General features: G+C 42.9%; 1 protein-coding gene across 2 annotated transcripts in view; it reads right to left on the reverse strand.

Moving 5' to 3' along the window:
• The window catches only part of LOC126250926 (proton-coupled folate transporter-like), a 111,747-nt gene that overhangs the window by 52,803 nt on the left and 39,385 nt on the right, over positions 1 to 19,559 (reverse strand). The window contains exons 2-4 of one of the 2 annotated variants that reach the window (XM_049951598.1): positions 12,291 to 12,410; positions 1,688 to 1,966; positions 1,030 to 1,204 (exon numbers count right to left, since the gene is read on the reverse strand). In XM_049951598.1, the coding sequence (XP_049807555.1) occupies positions 1,030 to 1,204; positions 1,688 to 1,966; positions 12,291 to 12,393 (557 nt within the window). In that variant the 5' untranslated portion in view covers positions 12,394 to 12,410. The remainder of the gene's footprint in view (positions 1 to 1,029; positions 1,205 to 1,687; positions 1,967 to 12,290; positions 12,411 to 19,559) is intronic. The other variant, XM_049951599.1, reaches the window with a different exon arrangement.

Here is a 19,559-nt window from a genome sequence, read left to right on the forward strand (position 1 = left end):
GCCCATTTCAGTCGTAGTTTCTGATGTGGTGGTGTTAACACTGGCACATGCGTGGGCCGTCGGCTGCGGAGGCCCATCATTAGGAGTGTTCTGTGCACTGTGTGTTGTCCTCTGCCCAGCATTAAAGTCTGATGTTAGTTCCGTCACAGTTCGCCGTCTGTCCTGTTTTACTACCCTGTCCCGCCTACGACGTCCGACATCTGTAATGAGGGATGGCCGCCCAACCCCACGGCGTCTGGACGTAGTTTCACTTTGGTTTCTCCACGTGTTGAAGACACTCACCACAGCACTCCTCGAACACACGAAAAGCCGTGCAGTTTCCGAAATACTCTTGTCAAATATCCGGACCATTACAGTGTGCCCTCGGTCAAAGTCAGACAGAACACGCACCTTCCTCATTCATACACCGACAGCAAGCTCACTGATGCTATATTCACCATGCGTGTGTCTTATTAGCAGTCACTCCGCGCCAGGTGACCTGGACGGGTTTATAATGTTCTGGCTGATCAGTGTACACGGTGATAAGTGTGACTGAGCTGTCCCCACTGATTCGATATTCGCATGACAGTTGTGGAAATCCAACACAGGCCGCAGTATCACAGAACGGCAAACCACGTCTCAATTCGGCCACTATCCTACCGCTGATGCATTCCGGCTCGTGCTGGTAGCCGAAAGAGACAATCATATGCATAATCAACCAAGTAATACATCCAGGTTTATCGTTTGATACCTGCAGCCTTCATGGTGTTCCAATTTTAACTACCAATACTGTATTAAGTACTGGCATTAGATGACTGACCAAAAAATCGATCGTCATGCAACGATTTTACCATATAAAAAGACTAACATAGATTATGAGCTTTATTATTCCACAATCTGACGTTAGATTAAAGTATTTCTTGTATTGTTACTCCGTACTGCTAAACTGTTATCCACTAAAACATGACATATCAAACTCAAGTTGCAAGTACTTCATTAATAAAGAATCTTTTAGTGAATGCCTTAACCAATTAAGCTGTGAACACTTACCTGAGCTCCTTCTGCCCCTCAGGGCTAATGTCAGCTATGTAGATGTTGGCAACAGCCATGAGGTTCATCATGCCGCCGCTGAAGGTGGTCACTATAGACGGCAGCAGCAGCCACTCTGGCGCTAGATCTGTAATCGCAGACAGCCCAGAGAACAGACTGTACGCGATTGTGTTCCCTGCAATTAGTTACGATTTTCAGTTTCTTTCAGACATAAATAACGATAAGAATGGATAGTTTTTAAGGAGGTGGCACTCATACCACGAACTACTAAAAATGAACGAGTATTGTCTTTCAAATGTAGAGGTCCTTCGCATCTGTCTACACAGTGGCACTCTGCAATTGTTGGAAACATTTGTAGCCATAGAACAAAGGTGCCTGCAGACCTTGGTAATTTCAACTGTCACGAAGAATGACGAGGAGTGGCATGTGCGAGCTGTTCATTGCGTTATACTGGATAGTGAGATACGTCGTAGTGGCACAGCGTTTTTATCACACTCACACAATTCTCAACAAATACTGAATACGTCTAGAAATAAAGAATAGGGCTCCTTTGTGCCAGTGTATGTCAATAGTGAAATCTGGAAGTTGGTACTGGTGTGAAGGGACTTCTGTTCAGTAAGCATGGGTGAATGGTGAGAGACTCGTGCTCTTGACATACCAGCAAAGGACCAGAGAAAGATGGGCCGCCGGTCGAACTTGTCGCTCCAACTGCCGATGAAAAGCGACACAGTGGCGGGCACGATTCCTTCGATGATAGCCTTCCAGGTGAGAAGCGTGCTGGAGTAGGTGCGGTCCTCGTTGGTGCACATGTTGGGGTCTCTGGAGCCGCATACTCGCTCCAGGAAGAGCCCGCTGGCCACCCACTGAGTCACGACGTAGGAGAACATGAACAGCAGGACAAGCGGCTCCACCGTCGGACGGATGCGCCACCACTTCACTGCAACACGAAGCCCTCGCCATCACTTGCTCGTTCGTTGCTTCACCTCGCGTAAACAACTGCATTCTCTGGACCTTTTCTGAGTGGGTAACACGGCCCCAACACATTTTAAGAATGACATGGTTTCCACGAGGCTGTTATTTTAAAATAGTACTTTACTAAGAGCTACTAGCTACTCTGAAGTAAGTACACATGTGGTGGAACTACAAATAATTGTGTGGCTCCATATTCCAAGGTCGCGAATATTAACGACCGTGGTATACCTATCTGTATGTGGCATGTGATTTCCGTTGCTTATAAAATGAAGGCTTTCACGACCAGATGACCTTGCTGCTGGTAAACTTCTTGGGGTATAAGGTCGTGGTCCACGAAAATCTTCTGTTCGTAACGTTTCGTCCAGAACTGCACTGGACGTCTTCAGAGGCGTTACTCTGTAAGGTGTCAGGCAAATCCAACACCTTCCATGAAAACCCTGACACGATAAGGAAATCCAGTAGTATGTTACATAGCTCCGAATAAATCGTGACATTAAATTAATCAAAGTAATACGAGTAACGAGTGAGCAAATGGAATACCACAGACTAACACAAGAATGCCTAAATGCATGTCATACCTTCCCACCGTGAGACAGACGCAGTTCCGAGGGGAGAAACGAGAACAGAAGCCGAGAGCAGAACCGTGTTAAGCTAGAAGGCCCTACGATAAGGGACGGACACCCACGTCGCCAGACAACCACCAGGACTACCCCCCAGCCCATGTTAAAAGCTAGAACCCTCTAGAAGAACAGTATAGATCTTACGATAACACAAAAAGGGCCACACCAGCCGCAAGTTTTAGCGTGGGACTTTTTCGCGTCTCTGTTACGTTGCAAACTTTAAAAACATTGCCCCACCACGAAAAGTATAACGTTTCTCATTGGATAGACAGAATTTTTGTAGGTGGAGCTTAAGGCTAACATTGAGACCCTGACTGGTCAGATGAAAACACAGCCAGATAGTTTTTTTTTAAACCAACTTCGGTAAATTGTAGTAAGGAGAAGTTAGGAGAGAGTTACTTCCGAGAGGGCGAGCTGGACGGAGCTACGCCGGCCGTCGCCCCCTACGAACACCGACAAGGTAATGAACGCACGCGATGCCGCATTTTTGAGCGCATAAGGCTTCACTCAGAACTGCAGAAGTCTCATTTGTTACATCCCCTTTTTACGTAATACTAGTGTCGATCGTCAATTGAAGCTCATGGTATTCACATTTGCTACGTAAGTTAAAATCTGAAACGGGATGATTTTTCTGTTATATAATTATTGAGAAGCCACATCAGCCACTGTAATTTACGGCAAGTTAGATAAGTAATTAAAGATAATTGAGGGTCACTGTAGACCATTTTGATAGTTTTCTCTTTTGTGAAACGTAATTTAAACCTAGATTATAGATGTGATATGGCATAGGTCATCCTTCGATCCATTGTAGAACTTGGAACCCCATTCAGGGAATATTCGTTCACATTTTAGTTGAACACAGTTGGTTTTTATCATCCTGTATTAAAACATTTCCTTTTATCAATAGTACAATTTATAAACAATGTTTTGTGAGTAGAATAAAATTTCCAATGGTAAACTTAACTGCTTTTTCGACGTTATTTTACCAGCTAACTAAAAATAGGAAAGCCTTGAACCCCTTCCGCTAAATTTAGTTAGTATTAAGATTCTTTTACAGGGAGTGCAGTGGAGCTGACGCTGAAATCATTAAGTATTTGGTTATATCAGCCCTAGTCTCACTGAACTCTTCTGAACTCTACATGTCATGCGTGGTCTGGCGTCTCCTTACCAGCAACAGGTCCCAGGTTCAAACTAGTCAATTCCCTAAAAAACACGCTCAGAGCGTCGTTGCACGAAAGTGGTAGGGAGACACGACATAAAACAACAGAAACCACGCAGAATGTTAGAACTCCTCCGTTGAGTCGGCAAGACTATGCTCTGTCTTTGAGATCAACTCGAGATCAACTGAGCCCAGTGGCAGCAACAGTAAAGAAACAAATGACAAGATAATTATCACATAGGCAAGTAGTATGTAAAATATCAAATGATAGGTAATGCGGACTTGATGTAATCAGTTGGCCGTATGTCTAAGCAAAATTACTGTCATTTTCACAAATGTATTAAAAAATCGTTTGGTGAATCCCACCAGATCGACCGAAGCGCACAGTAAGCCTCCTAATAAATAATGAATTAAATAATGGCCTACAGGGAGGAGCACCGCCTCTGAAGATGTCCAGCGCAGTTCACGACAAAACCTTACCAACAAAAGAGTTTCGTTGACCACCATCTTACACCACGAAAGGTTTACCGGCAGCAATTTCTGTTCTTCCCTCCGTATGAAGATGATGAATCTACATCTTTTTTGCCCTTGATTATGAGCAAGGTTCGAAAGTAGCTAGTTGTGCTTAACGAAGCATTATTTTAAAACAACAGCCTGGTGGAAAAGACGCTCTTCTTCAACGCTGCATTCTCATCACCAAGTGTGCAATATTCACATCGCTGCCTCCAGCGCAGACAGGATGTCTCTGAAACCATTATCTGCATTGTCGCCAACAAAAATTGCAATATCACGAATAGCAAAAAGCGCCAAGTTGGTGTGAAGTATGCTACATGCTTGGATATGCAAACAATTATCATTTCAATGCAGCCTCATAAAACAGGCAGAAGCATCGTCAAATACATTTTATATATAAACACACTACTGACCATTAAAATTACTACACCACGAAGATGACGTGCTACAGACGCGAAATTTAACCGACACGAAGGAGATGCTGTGATATGCAAATGATTAGCTTTTCAGAGTTTTCACACGAGGTTGGCGCCGGTGGCGACACCTACAACGTGCTGACATGAGGAAAGTTTCCAACCAATTTCTCATACACAAACAGCAGTTGACCGGGTTGTCTAGTGAAACGTTGTTGTGATGCCTCGTGTAAGGAGGAGAAATGCGTACCATCACGTTTCCGACTTTGATAAAGGTCGGATTGTAGCCTATCGCGATTGCGGTTTATCGTATTGTGACATTGCTGCTCGCGTTGGTCGAGATCCAATGACTGTTAGCACAATATGGAATCGGTGGGTTCAGGAGGGTAATACGGAAGGCCGTGCTGGATCCCAACGGCCTCGTATCACTAGCAGTCGTGATGACAGGTATCTTATCCGCATGGCTGTAACGGTTCGTGCAGCCACCTCTCGATCCCTGAGTCAACAGATAGGGACGTTTGCAAGACAACAACCATCTGCACGAACAGTTTGACGACTTTTGCAGCAGCATGGACTATCAGCTCGGAGACCATGGCTGCGGTTACCCTTGACGCTGCATCACAGACAGGAGCTCCTGCGATGGTGTACTCAACGACGAACCTCGATGCACGAATGGCAAAACGTCATTTTTTCGGATGACGGCACTTTGAACAGTGGACGTTACATTTCAGACGTGTTACGACCCGTGGCTCTACCCTTCATTCGATCCCTGCGAAACCCTACATTTCAGCAGGATAATGCACGCCAGCATGTACGGGCCTTTCTGGATACAGAAAATGTTGGACTGCTGCCCTGGCCAGCACATTCTCCAGATCTCTCACCAACTGAAAACGTCTGGTCAATGGTGGCCGAGCAACTGGCTCGTCACAATACGCCAGTCACTACTCTTGATGAACTGTGGTATCGTGTTGAAGCAGCATGGGCAGCTGTACCTGTACACACCATCCAAGGTCTGTTTGACTCAATGCCCAGGTGTATCAAGGTCGTTATTACGGCCAGAGGTGGTTGTTCTGGGTTCTGATTTCTCAGGATCCAAGCACCCAAATTGCGTAAAAATGTAATCACATGTCAGTTGTAGTATAATATATTTGTTCAATGACCACCCGTTCATCATCTGCATTTCTTCTTGGTGTAGCAATTTTAATGGCCAGTAGTGTATGACGTAGACAGCTGGTTTCTCATTCAGGCATCGCATTTGAATATTGATTATTTGTGAGAAGATGGTGTGAGAATAGGTAACTACTACCAGCACGTTTCGGAATTTGACAATAGCAGGATCGTGCCTTAACGACGCTGTGGTTCATCGTTCTGGCGTACTGTTGCATGCCTGTCGGAATCCCGCGACTGTCATTCGAATATGGAATCGATGGGTTCCGAAGGGCCAGCCTCAACGCCATGCAAGATATCAACGGCTCCACGCATCTATCGCGTGAAAGAACAGACATAAGTATTCGCTCGGACGTGCAGGAGCGCGCAGCCACATCTCGTACCTCGACTCAGGAATGGACTTGCTTGTATCAAGACAAGTATTCACGTAAACAGTGCCACGCTGCCAAGAGCACCACAGATTAGCAGTACAGCGACCAGTGCTGAGGCTGCCCTTGACTCGGCTGGTGAGAGAGGCGCGAAGACCGTGGTACAGCCACCGACAACAAAGGACAGAGGAGTGGCACCAAGTTCTCTCTTCAGACGAGTCCCGCTTGTGTGTGCAGACTCCAGGGAGAACAGACATTGCCCTCGTAGCATTCGTCAGTGTCATATGGGAGGTGCACCTGGCGTGATGGTATGAGGCGCCGGTGATGAGTCTATAAAATGACCTCTGTTTCGCATAGCCAGTATATAGCCCTTGCATTTTTGACACGTTAAGGTGAATGGCTGTGCCCTGTGTTCGAGGTCTCTGTGGCGTTATCTTTCAACACGACAGCGTAAGAGCGCATGTTTCCTGTGCTGTCCTGAACTACCTTCATACAGAGGGAGTTCGACAATTCTGTGGCCAGCACATTCTCTAGATCTCTCACCCACTGAAAAAGCCTAATCATAGATCACTGGCACGCTCGTTAGTCACTGCGATTATTTCACTCTGAAACAGAGTTGAAGCGACATGGAATGACGTCCTCATATCTGTCATCCAAGCTCAGGTCGACTCGTTGCCCAGCCACTGTTACTGCCAGAAGTAGCAGCTTGTGAACAGAACTTCGTCCCCTGTATAACCCGTATCACTCACAAATTTAATGACGTGTTCATTCTGCTATATTCTATATTTCGTTACTTGCTATTTTTCCTGAACCTGAAATTTTAATGGCCAACAGTGTAATAACTGGCTTTCTCTGTCCTTGTCAGAGTTTTCTCTTCTTGTGGTCGAAAACGACGCCAAGATAAGGTTCTTACTCCACCCAGAGTCCAATACACAAATTGCCTTATTGATAATGCTAATACACATTGTTTTATAGTGGAAACTAAACATTGCTTTGACAGAACTATATGACGAACTCTAACTTTATCAGTATTAATTAATGCACATTCTTGATAGTCATCAATGTTTGATTTTTTAGTCGAAGGTTGTTGAACACCATTCGCTCTGCTTAATTAAGTTTCTTTTTTTCAGTCGAGGCTGCGTTAACTTTACCTCTGAGTTCAATGAAGTGTTTAATAATCTCAGCAGATAATTTGTTTTCAGTGAACCCGTTTTTTTGTTTTATTGTCACTTTTATTTTTGGAATAACCCAAAGCGTCAAACGATCTAAATTTATCACTTTCAGTAACATCATAAATACATACTTTACATACATAACGTATACAACATTTAACATATATAACATCACAAATACATATTTTAGGTAGTACGTGATATAGTATGCTATCTGCATTTGAACAACACCATTTTCACGTTTTTTGCTAATAGTTTTTTTCAGTTAGACATAATGAAAATTTATAAGATTCTTCTTAGAGGTATGAAGCCATTTCCACAGCTACGAGTGTGTCAAAAACAATATTAAGTTTACTTAATTCAACAGCAATTACATTTTCTTTAATGAAGACTCTATTCTTGGAATTAGGTCTAGTAAATAGAGAAACAGCTCAATATACACTTCTCACCGCTTTGCTAGCTTCATTTCTTTTGCTTTTAAGTTTGTTCTGCGCAGTTTCATTTGCGTTGTGGTGTCTAAGTGTAGTTCCATATTTTTTCGTGTGTGTGTGTGTGTGTGTGTGTGTGTGTGTGTGCGTACCAGACAGACGGAGGGAGAGAGAGAGAGAGAGAGAGAGAGAGAGAGAGAGAGAGATAGAGCTGTTTCTTACTGTTTTGGTGGCTAACATAATCATTGAGTTATTGCTTACATTGACTTGGTCATTAATTTCTTTCTTGTTCATTGCAATGGATCTTTGTATTTGAAAGTTTTCCTTTAATGTCAAGAGTTTTTTTGTTGTGACTGTTCATTCTAATGATTTTCATCTCTTATTTCATGTCAGGTGGTTCATGTATTTCTTTTATCAGGTGATAAGAAACATTCCAACTGGTATAAACCTGATCCTAGGTTTTATCTGGTTTGCCTATTGCTGTTTGTAAATGTTAAATGTTAATATCTGTGTCTACTTTAATCCAAGAAGCTTGACAGGATGATAATATCCTCTGAGTGTTGCTTTGAATAAAATTATTATTTAGAGATCATTTTAATTATCTATAGCGAGTAAAATTATCGTTATCGTTTTCAGAGAAATCAGTTTTTTGGAACTTCTGGCTCGCTTGATGGTGACACCATTTTCACTGAGCATAGGTAGATCATAGTGAAGATTAGAAGATTTTCTAGACATTCGGACGTGCTTCTAATGTGTGTCAAAATTATCTGGCATTGTCATTACATCAAAACTTCTGGAGGCAGCCTTGCAAACTAGATAGTGTTAGTTGTTGCATTTCTCGCGACCTGTAAATGCTATTTACCTCAAAATACACTCCTGGAAATTGAAATAAGAACACCGTGAATTCATTGTCCCAGGAAGGGGAAACTTTATTGACACATTCCTGGGGTCAGATACATCACATGATCACACTGACAGAACCACAGGCACATAGACACAGGCAACAGACCATGCACAATGTCGGCACTAGTACAGTGTATATCCACCTTTCGCAGCAATGCAGGCTGCTATTCTCCCATGGAGACGATCGTAGAGATGCTGGATGTAGTCCTGTGAAACGGCTTGCCATGCCATTTCCACCTGGCGCCTCAGTTGGACCAGCGTTCGTGCTGGACGTGCAGACCGCGTGAGACGACGCTTCATCCAGTCCCAAACATGCTCAATGGGGGACAGATCCGGAGATCTTGCTGGCCAGGGTAGTTGACTTGCACCTTCTAGAGCACGTTGGGTGGCACGGGATACATGCGGACGTGCATTGTCCTGTTGGAACAGCAAGTTCCCTTGCCGGTCTAGGAATGGTAGAACGATGGGTTCGATGACGGTTTGGATGTACCGTGCACTATTCAGTGTCCCCTCGACGATCACCAGTGGTGTACGGCCAGTGTAGGAGATCGCTCCCCACACCATGATGCCGGGTGTTGGCCCTGTGTGCCTCGGTCGTACGCAGTCCTGATTGTGGCGCTCACCTGCACGGCGCCAAACACGCATACGACCATCATTGGTACCAAGGCAGAAGCGACTCTCATCGCTGAAGACGACACGTCTCCATTCGTCCCTCCATTCACGCCCGTCGCGACACCACTGGAGGCGGGCTGCACGATGTTGGGGCGTGAGCGGAAGACGGCCTAACGGTGTGCGGGACCGTAGCCCAGCTTCATGGAGACGGTTGCGAATGGTCCTCGCCGATACCCCAGGAGCAACAGTGTCCCTAATTTGCTGGGAAGTGGCGGTGCGGTCCCCTACGGCACTGCGTAGGATCCTACGGTCTTGGCGTGCATCCGTGCGTCGCTGCGGTCCGGTCCCAGGTCGACGGGCACGTGCACCTTCCGCCGACCACTGGCGACAACATCGATGTACTGTGGAGACCTCACGCCCCACGTGTTGAGCAATTCGGCGGTACGTCCACCCGGCCTCCCGCATGCCCACTATACGCCCTCGCTCAAAGTCCGTCAACTGCACATACGGTTCACGTCCACGCTGTCGCGGCATGCTACCAGTGTTAAAGACTGCGATGGAGCTCCGTATGCCACGGCAAACTGGCTGACACTGACGGCGGCGGTGCACAAATGCTGCGCAGCTAGCGCCATTCGACGGCCAACACCGCGGTTCCTGGTGTGTCCGCTGTGCCGTGCGTGTGATCATTGCTTGTACAGCCCTCTCGCAGTGTCCGGAGCAAGTATGGTGGGTCTGACACACCGGTGTCAATGTGTTCTTTTTTCCATTTCCAGGAGTGTATATTACATAAGATTTATCAGAGCTTTTTATCACAGTGTGACCTGAGCCTCCTGTTTGCAGCAGCATGCCTATGAGAACAGTGAACAAGACCGTCCCTGATGACGGTCCGACAAATTGTAATTGTTATACATTTATGAACCAAACCATTATGACCACTGCTAACAGCGGTGGTTCAAATGGCTCTGAGCACTATGGGACTCAACTGCTGTGGTCATAAGTCCCCTAGAACTTAGAACTACTTAAACCTAACTAACCTAAGGACAGCACACAACACCCAGCCATCACGAGGCAGAGAAAATCCCTGACCCCGCCGGGAATCGAACCCGGGAACCCGGGCGTGGGAAGCGAGAACGCTACCGCACGACCACGAGATGCGGGCTGCTAACAGCGGGACTGAATGTCTTTTTGGTAGGTATCTGATACTATATTTGCCCGGAAACGTATGAAGGACCTGTCGAATCCATGCCATGCAGAATCACTGCTATACAGCATTCTAAAAGAAGGCCAACGTGCTTTTAAGCAGGTGGCCATAATGTTTTGGGTCATCAGCGCGTGTCCCTAACAAACGACATTAGTAATTTTCTGCATAACAGCCCGCACCAGAACAAGTGAAGTGGCAAATTGAACTGGACAAATTTCGCACGTTTACCGAAAAAATTAAACAGCTGGGGTTTTCTAACGAAAATGAAAATAATCTCAAAACATTTACTAAATGTCTGGATGGGGAGACATCGATGAGTGACACTCGTTGAAAATTAGATCGAAATAAATTCGCTGAATGCGAGTAATTTGGTGTAGCTGCGTTAGGCAAGGAAGCTCTACCTATTTGTGACACATGAAAATTTGTAACTGACCAGGACTCGAACCCGAGAATTTTTTATCTGCCGATAAAATGGCAATGATTCCTCGGTCTCTTATCTCATGGTTTCAAACGTTCCTTGCAGATGAGTCAGTTTTGTGCTACTCGAAATGCTACTTCCTCTTAGAGATTAATATTCCTCTGTTTGTTTCGCAACAACAAATATTCTTTGTGACCTCAGCAGTCACATACAGCACATCTAAATCTACATGATTACTCTGCAATTCACATTTAAGTGCTTGGCAGAGGGTTCATCGAACCATAATCATACTATCTCTCTACCATTCCACTCCCGAACAGTGCGCGGGAAAAACGAACACCTAAACCTTTCTGTTCGAGCTCTGATTTCTCTTATTTTATTTTGATGATCATTCCTACCTATGTAGGTTGGGCTCAACAAAATATTTTCGCATTCGGAAGAGAAAGTTGGTGACTGAAATTTCGTAAATAGATCTCGCCCCGACGAAAAACGTCTTTGCTTTAATGACTTCCATCCCAACTCGCGTATCATATCTGCCACACTCTCTCCCCTATTACGTGATAATACAAAACGAGCTGCCCTTTTTTGCACCCTTTCGATGTCCTCCGTCAATCCCACCTGGTAAGGATCCCACACCGCGCAGCAATATTCTAACAGAGGACGAACGAGTGTAGTGTAAGCTGTCTCTTTAGTGGACTTGTCGCATCTTCTAAGTGTCCTGCCAATGAAACGCAACCTTTGGCTCGCCTTCCCCACAATATTATCTATGTGGTCTTTCCAACTGAAGTTGTTCGTAATTTTAACACCCAGGTACTTAGTTGAATTGACAGCCTTGAGAATTGTACTATTTATCGAGTAATCGAATTCCAACGGATTTCTTTTGGAACTCATGTGGATCACCTCACACTTTTCGTTAGTTAGCGTCAACTGCCACCTGCCACGCCATACAGCAATCTTTTCTAAATCGCTTTGCAACTGATACTGGTCTTTGGATGACCTTACTAGACGGTAAATTACAGCATCATCTGCGAACAACCTAAGAGAACTGCTCAGATTGTCACCCAGTTCATTTATATAGATTAGGAACAGCACCTCTATGGATGCATTTTAGTACAGTAGGCGCCGACATTTGTCTTGTATCAGATTCAGTCCTTCCTTCGTTAGCAACTGAGAAGGACTACAGAAAACTGCCCACATCAATTTACGAACGAATGTGATATTTACATGTAGGAGGCGTGTGTGCTGCGCGCCCCTGCCGCTGCCATGTGAAAGCAGCAGCCGCCGAGGTGCGCCTCGACACCCGCGGTACACTCACCTGCAGCTGGTGTGCGGTCTTCTGCAGGCCCATCCTTCACGCTTGTCCACCCATCAGACATCGCTTCTTTTGGGATAGCAACTTCCACAGTACTTTTCATCATAATAGTTGTCCAGCACACTGGAAAACAAACAGAAGAAGATAATTGCAACTTGTCTTTCAGTTAAATCGACATTACAGTACTGCTACCCACAGTAATGGGGGTAAAGCCCCTTGATAAAATATGTGTAGTGGGTAGTACCATAATATTTCGTCCTGTGTGCTCATGGACGGTTTTTATTTAACTAGAATAAACGTTAAGTAAGACTCCTTCATTCGTAATTGCTCTATAACGGTATTTAAATGATCCTAGGAGAATGTTCCCCTTCGCAGTGGAACATAAAAAAAGAGAAACACTGTGAAAAATTGGAAACGTGTCTTCGTGACTGATGCACCGTTTCAAATGAAGATATTAATGGCACGATCTCATCCTCATTTGTCATCAGAGAATGTCCCGTTACAACTCGCCGGCGCTCCTTAATGACTGTATTTTGCTAAAGGATAACTTCTAATGAGGTGCATCAGACGAGAGAAGTCTCTGTGACTCTGATATTACGTTTATTATTATTGTGCTAAAAAAACTACCATCGACTGATATTAAACTGAAGAAAGAATCAGTAGAGATCTAGATCTGGTGTAAGTGTTAGGCTTCCATGCTGGAGTCAATTTCCATAAAATTCTTGTGGGTTTAACCTCGCACTGCTTTATAAAACTTTAAACCGAAGTTTCATCCATTAGTCCATGTGGTCTTCATCAACGGATCGAACATGTAAGGGATCATTTATCATTTTAATTTGTAGGGCTACTACTAAGGAGCTTCTGCAATATTTTGCACTTAAATGTTACCTTGAACTATGGGATACCACTGACATCACAATACAAGATGGTGGCTGGTTGACCTTGACAAGTGCAGATGTTAGTGTGGGTTGCTTAAAAGCTAGGTTCAATGACTTTGCCAATGACCTTGAATCATCAGGATCGCGAGATATTTTTTAAAAAATGCATAATTACGCTGGTGGAAAAGTTTTTTAGCCAGTTGTATAATTAATAATCCGAGACGGCCGTGGCAGCAAAAATTTCCATTAAAATGAAACAGCCAACAACAGTGCAGTATATTGTTTGTTGCTTATGTGGATAAATATTTGTGTATAACTACTGGGAAAGAAATATGCAAGAATACTAAAATGTCGGAGGCCCATTAGATTTGTAAAACGTTGGCAGCTAAATCAGGTAGGCCTACAATATACCGATGATCAACACTAATTTCGACTTGTTTGTTGTTTACATAACTGACTATGGAAGAGCTTCTGATGTCGTGGACAGGTAAGCGAGCCAAAATTTTAAATGGTGGAAATTCTAATGTGAGCAGATACAGATTATCAGCAACATAGAACCTGCTAGATAGACTGTTAGGAACATAGTCAGAATGTGCGTATTATTCACTAGATTATCGAACATTAGACTGCAGTGTTTGAGTTTCTTGATGATAATATTATTCTAATAGTCTACAGGTACGTTGTTATTCATATTCGTAAGACATTTTTTCTATCTGTTTGCTTGGTATTTATTGATGGAAGTTTCACAAAACAATAGAGAGTTTATCAACATGTCTTAACCACTTTAAAATTCGTTAATGTAGATTTATAGTGCAGTTTCGCGATGTATCAGAGTATGTGATTTTTCATTTAATTCCCACGTGTGGTGCTTATAATGTGACAGAATGTTGTGCCAAGCATCTCTATTATTTGTTCAGAACATACTGAATGATGAGTCGTATAATTCTGGTTCGCTGATGTCGACTGACTTCAGGGAATGAGTATTTATGAACATCTGCTATCGTGTAATGATGGACATCATGATCAGATTAACTGATAGTCACCATGATTGAGGCAATGACAGTCACCATGATTGGGGTAATGGCATTAACTGTGACTGAGTGAATGGCAGTCATCATGATATAGGTAATGGCATAAATTTAATCATTTCAGTTACTGATGAAATCTTAATAAGTGTTCGAATTATTGCTTGCAATTTCAATTCAGTAAGGTATCAGACCGTTAGCACGTTCACAGAGAGATGACAAACTATGCACGTGATTAGAATGAAACATTCACTCTACAGCGGAGTGTGCGCTGATATGAAACTTCTTAGCAGATTAAAACTCTGTGCCGGGCCGAGACTCGAACTCGGGACCATTGCCTTACGCGGGAAAGTGCTCTACCAACTGAGCTAACCAAGTTCGAGTCTCGGTCCGGCACACAGTTTTAATCTGCCAGGAAATTTCTTATGCATGTGATGTCTCACACCACCTCAGTCTAGCTCTTGCTGACGGTGTAGAGAGAGTTGCCTGTTAGGTTTCTACAAAAGACTCTCGAGCCCATGAGCGTCAGCTGGATCTCGCTCCCTGCTGTGATAAATAATCAAGTACTTTTGAATATGTTGCCAATCGAGTGAAGAAATTTTCGTGCCTTGTATGTATGTATTTTGTAAGTAGGCTGTTTATGTTTTCTTACTGGCAACGTTACGTAGCGCTCTGTATGAAAATCACTGGCTGTGTTGTGTGCAGTCTGTGGCTAGTTTGCATTGTTGTCTGCCATTGTAGTGTTGGGCAGCGGCAGCTGGATGTGAACAGCGTGTAGCGTTGCGCAGTTGGAGGTGAGCCGCCAGCAGTGGTGGATGTGGGGAGAGAGATGGCGGAGTTCTGAAATTTGTAACACTGGTTGTCATGAACTGCTGTATATATTATGACCTTTGAACACTAGTAAGGTAAATACATTGTTTGTTCTCTATCAAAATCTTTCATTTGCTAACTAAGCCTATCAGTAGTTAGTGCCTTCAGTAGTTTGAATCTCTTATTTAGCTGGCAGTAGTGGCGCTCGCTGTATTGCAGTAGTGGGAGTAACCAAGATTTTTGTGAGGTAAGTGATTTGTGAAAGGTATAGGTTAATGTTAGTCAGGACCATTCTTTTGTAGGGATTTTTGAAAGTCAGATTGCGTTGCGCCAAAAATATTGTGTATCAGTTTAAGCACAGTCTTGTATAATTGTTCCAAGGGGACGTTTCATATGTCGACCCTTAGCCGAGGATATCTCAGCTGGAATCTTCTGATTTTTTCTTGTAGTTTGTGCAATTAGTGCAGCCTTTGTCTATTGCTAGCGCGTAATTATAGAGAGAATTTCCTTTGTAATTGTAGTTTTTCATTGTTGTACAGTAAAACAGTTGTGGCATGCATGTAGATTTGCACCAAGTATTTCGCAGCTGCGCTTGCTATTAACTAGATATTATTTTCAATGCTGTGTTAATGTGTTTTGTTATTTTGCTTTTCAAATTGTGCTTTTCTGTGTTATCATGTGAAATATTGTGACAATAATGGCGTGTGAAAAACGTAACACTAGGCTCCAAAGTAAACTGAGAAATAATAGTGACGACGAGCGTAGCTTATCAGCACCACTGTGTAATGAAGTAACAGACATTCAAAGTAGTAATTTGGTAATAGTGCATAGGGAAATGGAGCGGGCGGCAAACAATGGCGTAGACAGTGAAACAATTAGTGAACAGGGAAGAATTATCGATCGATCGGTCGGCAACAGCTTGCCTCAGGAATCGGGAATGACAGGACACAATCTTGCAAATACTGCAGATTCAGGTTTTGGGTCCTCACCGTTTTCTCAAATAAGTCAAGACACATTTTCTGCTTGTCAAAATGTCAATGTTGCCAGTGCAAATTCACTGCCGAAAAGCACTGAGGAACATGTTTCAGACACCAGTGCATTGTTATTACAGTTAATGCAACAAATGGGACAAAGGCTACAAAAGTTAGACACAACGCTTGAACAAAATCAGAAACAAATGGGACAAAATCTTCAAAAGTTAGACACAATGGAACAAAATCAGAGACAAACACAGCAAAAGCTTCAAAAGTTAGACACAATGGAACAAAATCAGAGACAAACACAGCAAAAGCTTCAAATATTAGACACGATGGAACAAAATCGGAGACAAACACAGCAACAGCTTCAAAAGTTAGACTCATTGGAACAAACTCTTGAACAAACACGTGAAGTTTTAACTACTGAGTTACATAACATTGAATCGAAATGTCAAAAAGTCTGTAATGACGTAAAAACACAAATTTGTGAGCATTTCCAACCTATTTTTTCGCGGCATGAAAATCCATTACAGAATCACGAAGCAGCCATAAAAGAACTGCAAACTATTGTTCATGAAAATCATGAGATCTTGCAAGCTAAAATTGACTCAGTTGCATCTACCGATTCGGTTACACAACTTGCAAAAACTCAGGAAAACTTAAAGGACACAGTAGATACTCTGAAACTTGGTTCAGAAAAACACACTGAGGAAATAAGTACACTATCGGAGAAAGTAGCCGAACTTTCAGTTCAGTTTACTAACTTATCTACAAAGGTAGATGATGATCTGAATGACACAAGACCTGTAGCCATCACTGACACAGAAGAGTATGAACAAATTAAGAAATTCAAACAAAATCAGAATCAAATTAATACGAAATACAAAAGAGAAATCCGGGAAGTACAAGATCAGTTGGCACAAGTAATACAAAAATTTCATATTTCAGAGGACACTCGTGCTCCAACACGGGAAGAGGGACTTAGAAATACGGAACAACCACAAAATAATAACATAGGACACTTCGGAAATTACGAAAGAAATTGGCAAGGCACACCGAATTTTGAGATGGAACCACCGAAACGACGTAACAATGACCGACATGCGACACGCCGACATGGTGATTTTGACTATAAGCTGTTCATTACTACACGTAAATTCAAAACATTTAAGAATTCTAGCAACGACATTCATCCACAAGCATGGCTCCATCAATTCTCTCATTGTTTTCCTCCCAACTGGTCATTGGAGTACAGGTTAGAATTTATGTGTGGCTACTTGGAGAATGAACCAGCTGTAAGAATGCGATCGGTCATTCACGATTGTCACAGTGAAGGAGAATTTTATCATGCCTTCCTCTCAGCATATTGGTCTCAAGCTACACAAGACCGAGTAAAACATAGCATTATAATGAGGAAACATTTCGAACAATCTGAATTCTCCAGTCTTGTGAAATATTTTGAAGACATGTTGCACAAGAATCAGTACCTGTCAAACCCATACAGCCCCTCAGAACTCATCCGCATTTGCTTAATCAAATTACCTAAACATTTACGACACATTATTTTGGCAGGACGTTGCAAAGACGACATTGAAGCTTTTCAAGGACTCTTACAAGAATTAGAAATTGACACTGACAATTGCGGAACGCGAAAACAGGAACACAACAATTACAGATCACATCCGTCGCAATTCCGCGATGAAAGAAATAATAATTGGACGCGACAAGGCTATTCTCACAACACAAATCGTGACCAAAACAGACACCACCCGTATGACAACCGTTGGCAGAATAGTAATAATTACAGGGAAAGATCACCTCTCCGCGGTAATGACTATCACAGAGACAATCAGAGAAACAGACAATATGGGAACCAAAATAAATATTATCAAGGGAGACAGTATAACTTTAGACGCAACGGACCAGCGCGCAGTTACGATTCAGGGAGAAGTTCTCCACCACGTGACCGACAAGAAAGTAACTATGGAATCTACCGACATGACGACAGACGATATGATCGTAACGACAGACCTGAATTGCATCAGAACTGGCGGGATTCAAACAGAGCAGGGCCCTCTCGACAAGGTGAATTTGTAGAAGTTAGGTCTCCAAACCCCAATAACGACGCGCGAACAAAGAGACAATAGGCAATGACTCATACCGCTGGCAGCCACAAACTTAACGACGCAGCTGCCGTAGCTAGTAATTACGTAAAAATGGAAGACATTAGGGACACCTTACTCCAGGAACACGACGTAAAACATAACAACATTGCATATCCTGTGATTCACATTACTGTAAATGACGTAAAATTTACGGCAGTACTTGACTCTGGGAGTCCCATTTCAGTAATTAGTGAAACAGCTTTTAGAAAATGCAACAAATCGAACGATTGCCCCACACTTCCGTTACGTAAGATTAAATTACAAGGTGCAATCTTTGGAAAAAGCGTAGATGTACGCCAACAAACCAATTTAGAATTCTTTTGTCAAAGCCACAGCTTCTCTATGAGCTTTCTTATTGTTCCGTTATTGTCGACGGAAATTATATTGGGAGTAGACTTTTTGAATGAATACAAAGCAATCTTAAACTTTCACGGTGCTGAAATAAGTTTAGAGAAAGAAGGTAAGTCAATAGCTTTCAAATTTGAAGATTGGCTCTCAAACCATGACGAGGAAATTAATCGGCTTTACCTTCTGTTAGACGACAGTTCGGAATTTTCTACGGAACTAGACACTAACAATCACTCTGCAAGTACTGACAGGGATGATATCGACGGCATATTTGAAACTAATGAGTTAATTCAGAATAAAATTCAAACAATTGAGAATTGTAATGACACTGATAGGCAGGACCTTTTTGAGATTTTACAAGCACATTCCACAGTTTTTACTCACAAAACAGGAACAATCAAGCGATTTCAATACCAATTTCGTGTTCGTGAGCATACTAAATTTTGTGTTAGACCATACGTAATTCCGGCGCATTATAGGGACCGTGTTAGAACAGAAATTCAATCTATGCTTGACGAGGGCATTATTGAGCCTGCAGTAAGCTCATACAACAATCCATTACATGTTGTTGAGAAGAAAAATGGATCGATCAGGCTTGTCTTAGATTCGAGACAAATCAATACTATCATTATTCCTGAAACAGACAGGCCGCAAACGTTGGAAGAACTTCTTCAAAATTTTAATGGTGTAAAAGTGTTGTCTTCCATTGATCTCAGATCCAGCTTTTATCAGATCGAACTTCATCCAGAATGTAGAAAATACACAGCTTTCCTTTGTTTCGGCGTTTGTTATCAGTTTCGGAAACTTCCTTTTGGTTTGAACATTTCTTCGGCAGCATTCATTCGCGGGCTAAATTCCATTTTACCTGAGTTCTTAAAACGTCACATCACCTTATATGTGGACGATATTCTAATAGCAGAAGCCTCATGGGAACAACATAATCGCATCCTCAACAGTTTGTTACGTATTTTTGCAGAATCTGGAATTACAGTTAACTTGGAAAAGTCTGAATTCGGTAGGTCAAAGGTAAGGTTTTTGGGACGTATTATTTCTTCTGAAGGCATTCAGC

The sequence above is a fragment of the Schistocerca nitens genome, chromosome 1 (assembly GCF_023898315.1).
Source record: "Schistocerca nitens isolate TAMUIC-IGC-003100 chromosome 1, iqSchNite1.1, whole genome shotgun sequence".
Classification (NCBI taxonomy): domain Eukaryota; kingdom Metazoa; phylum Arthropoda; class Insecta; order Orthoptera; family Acrididae; genus Schistocerca; species Schistocerca nitens.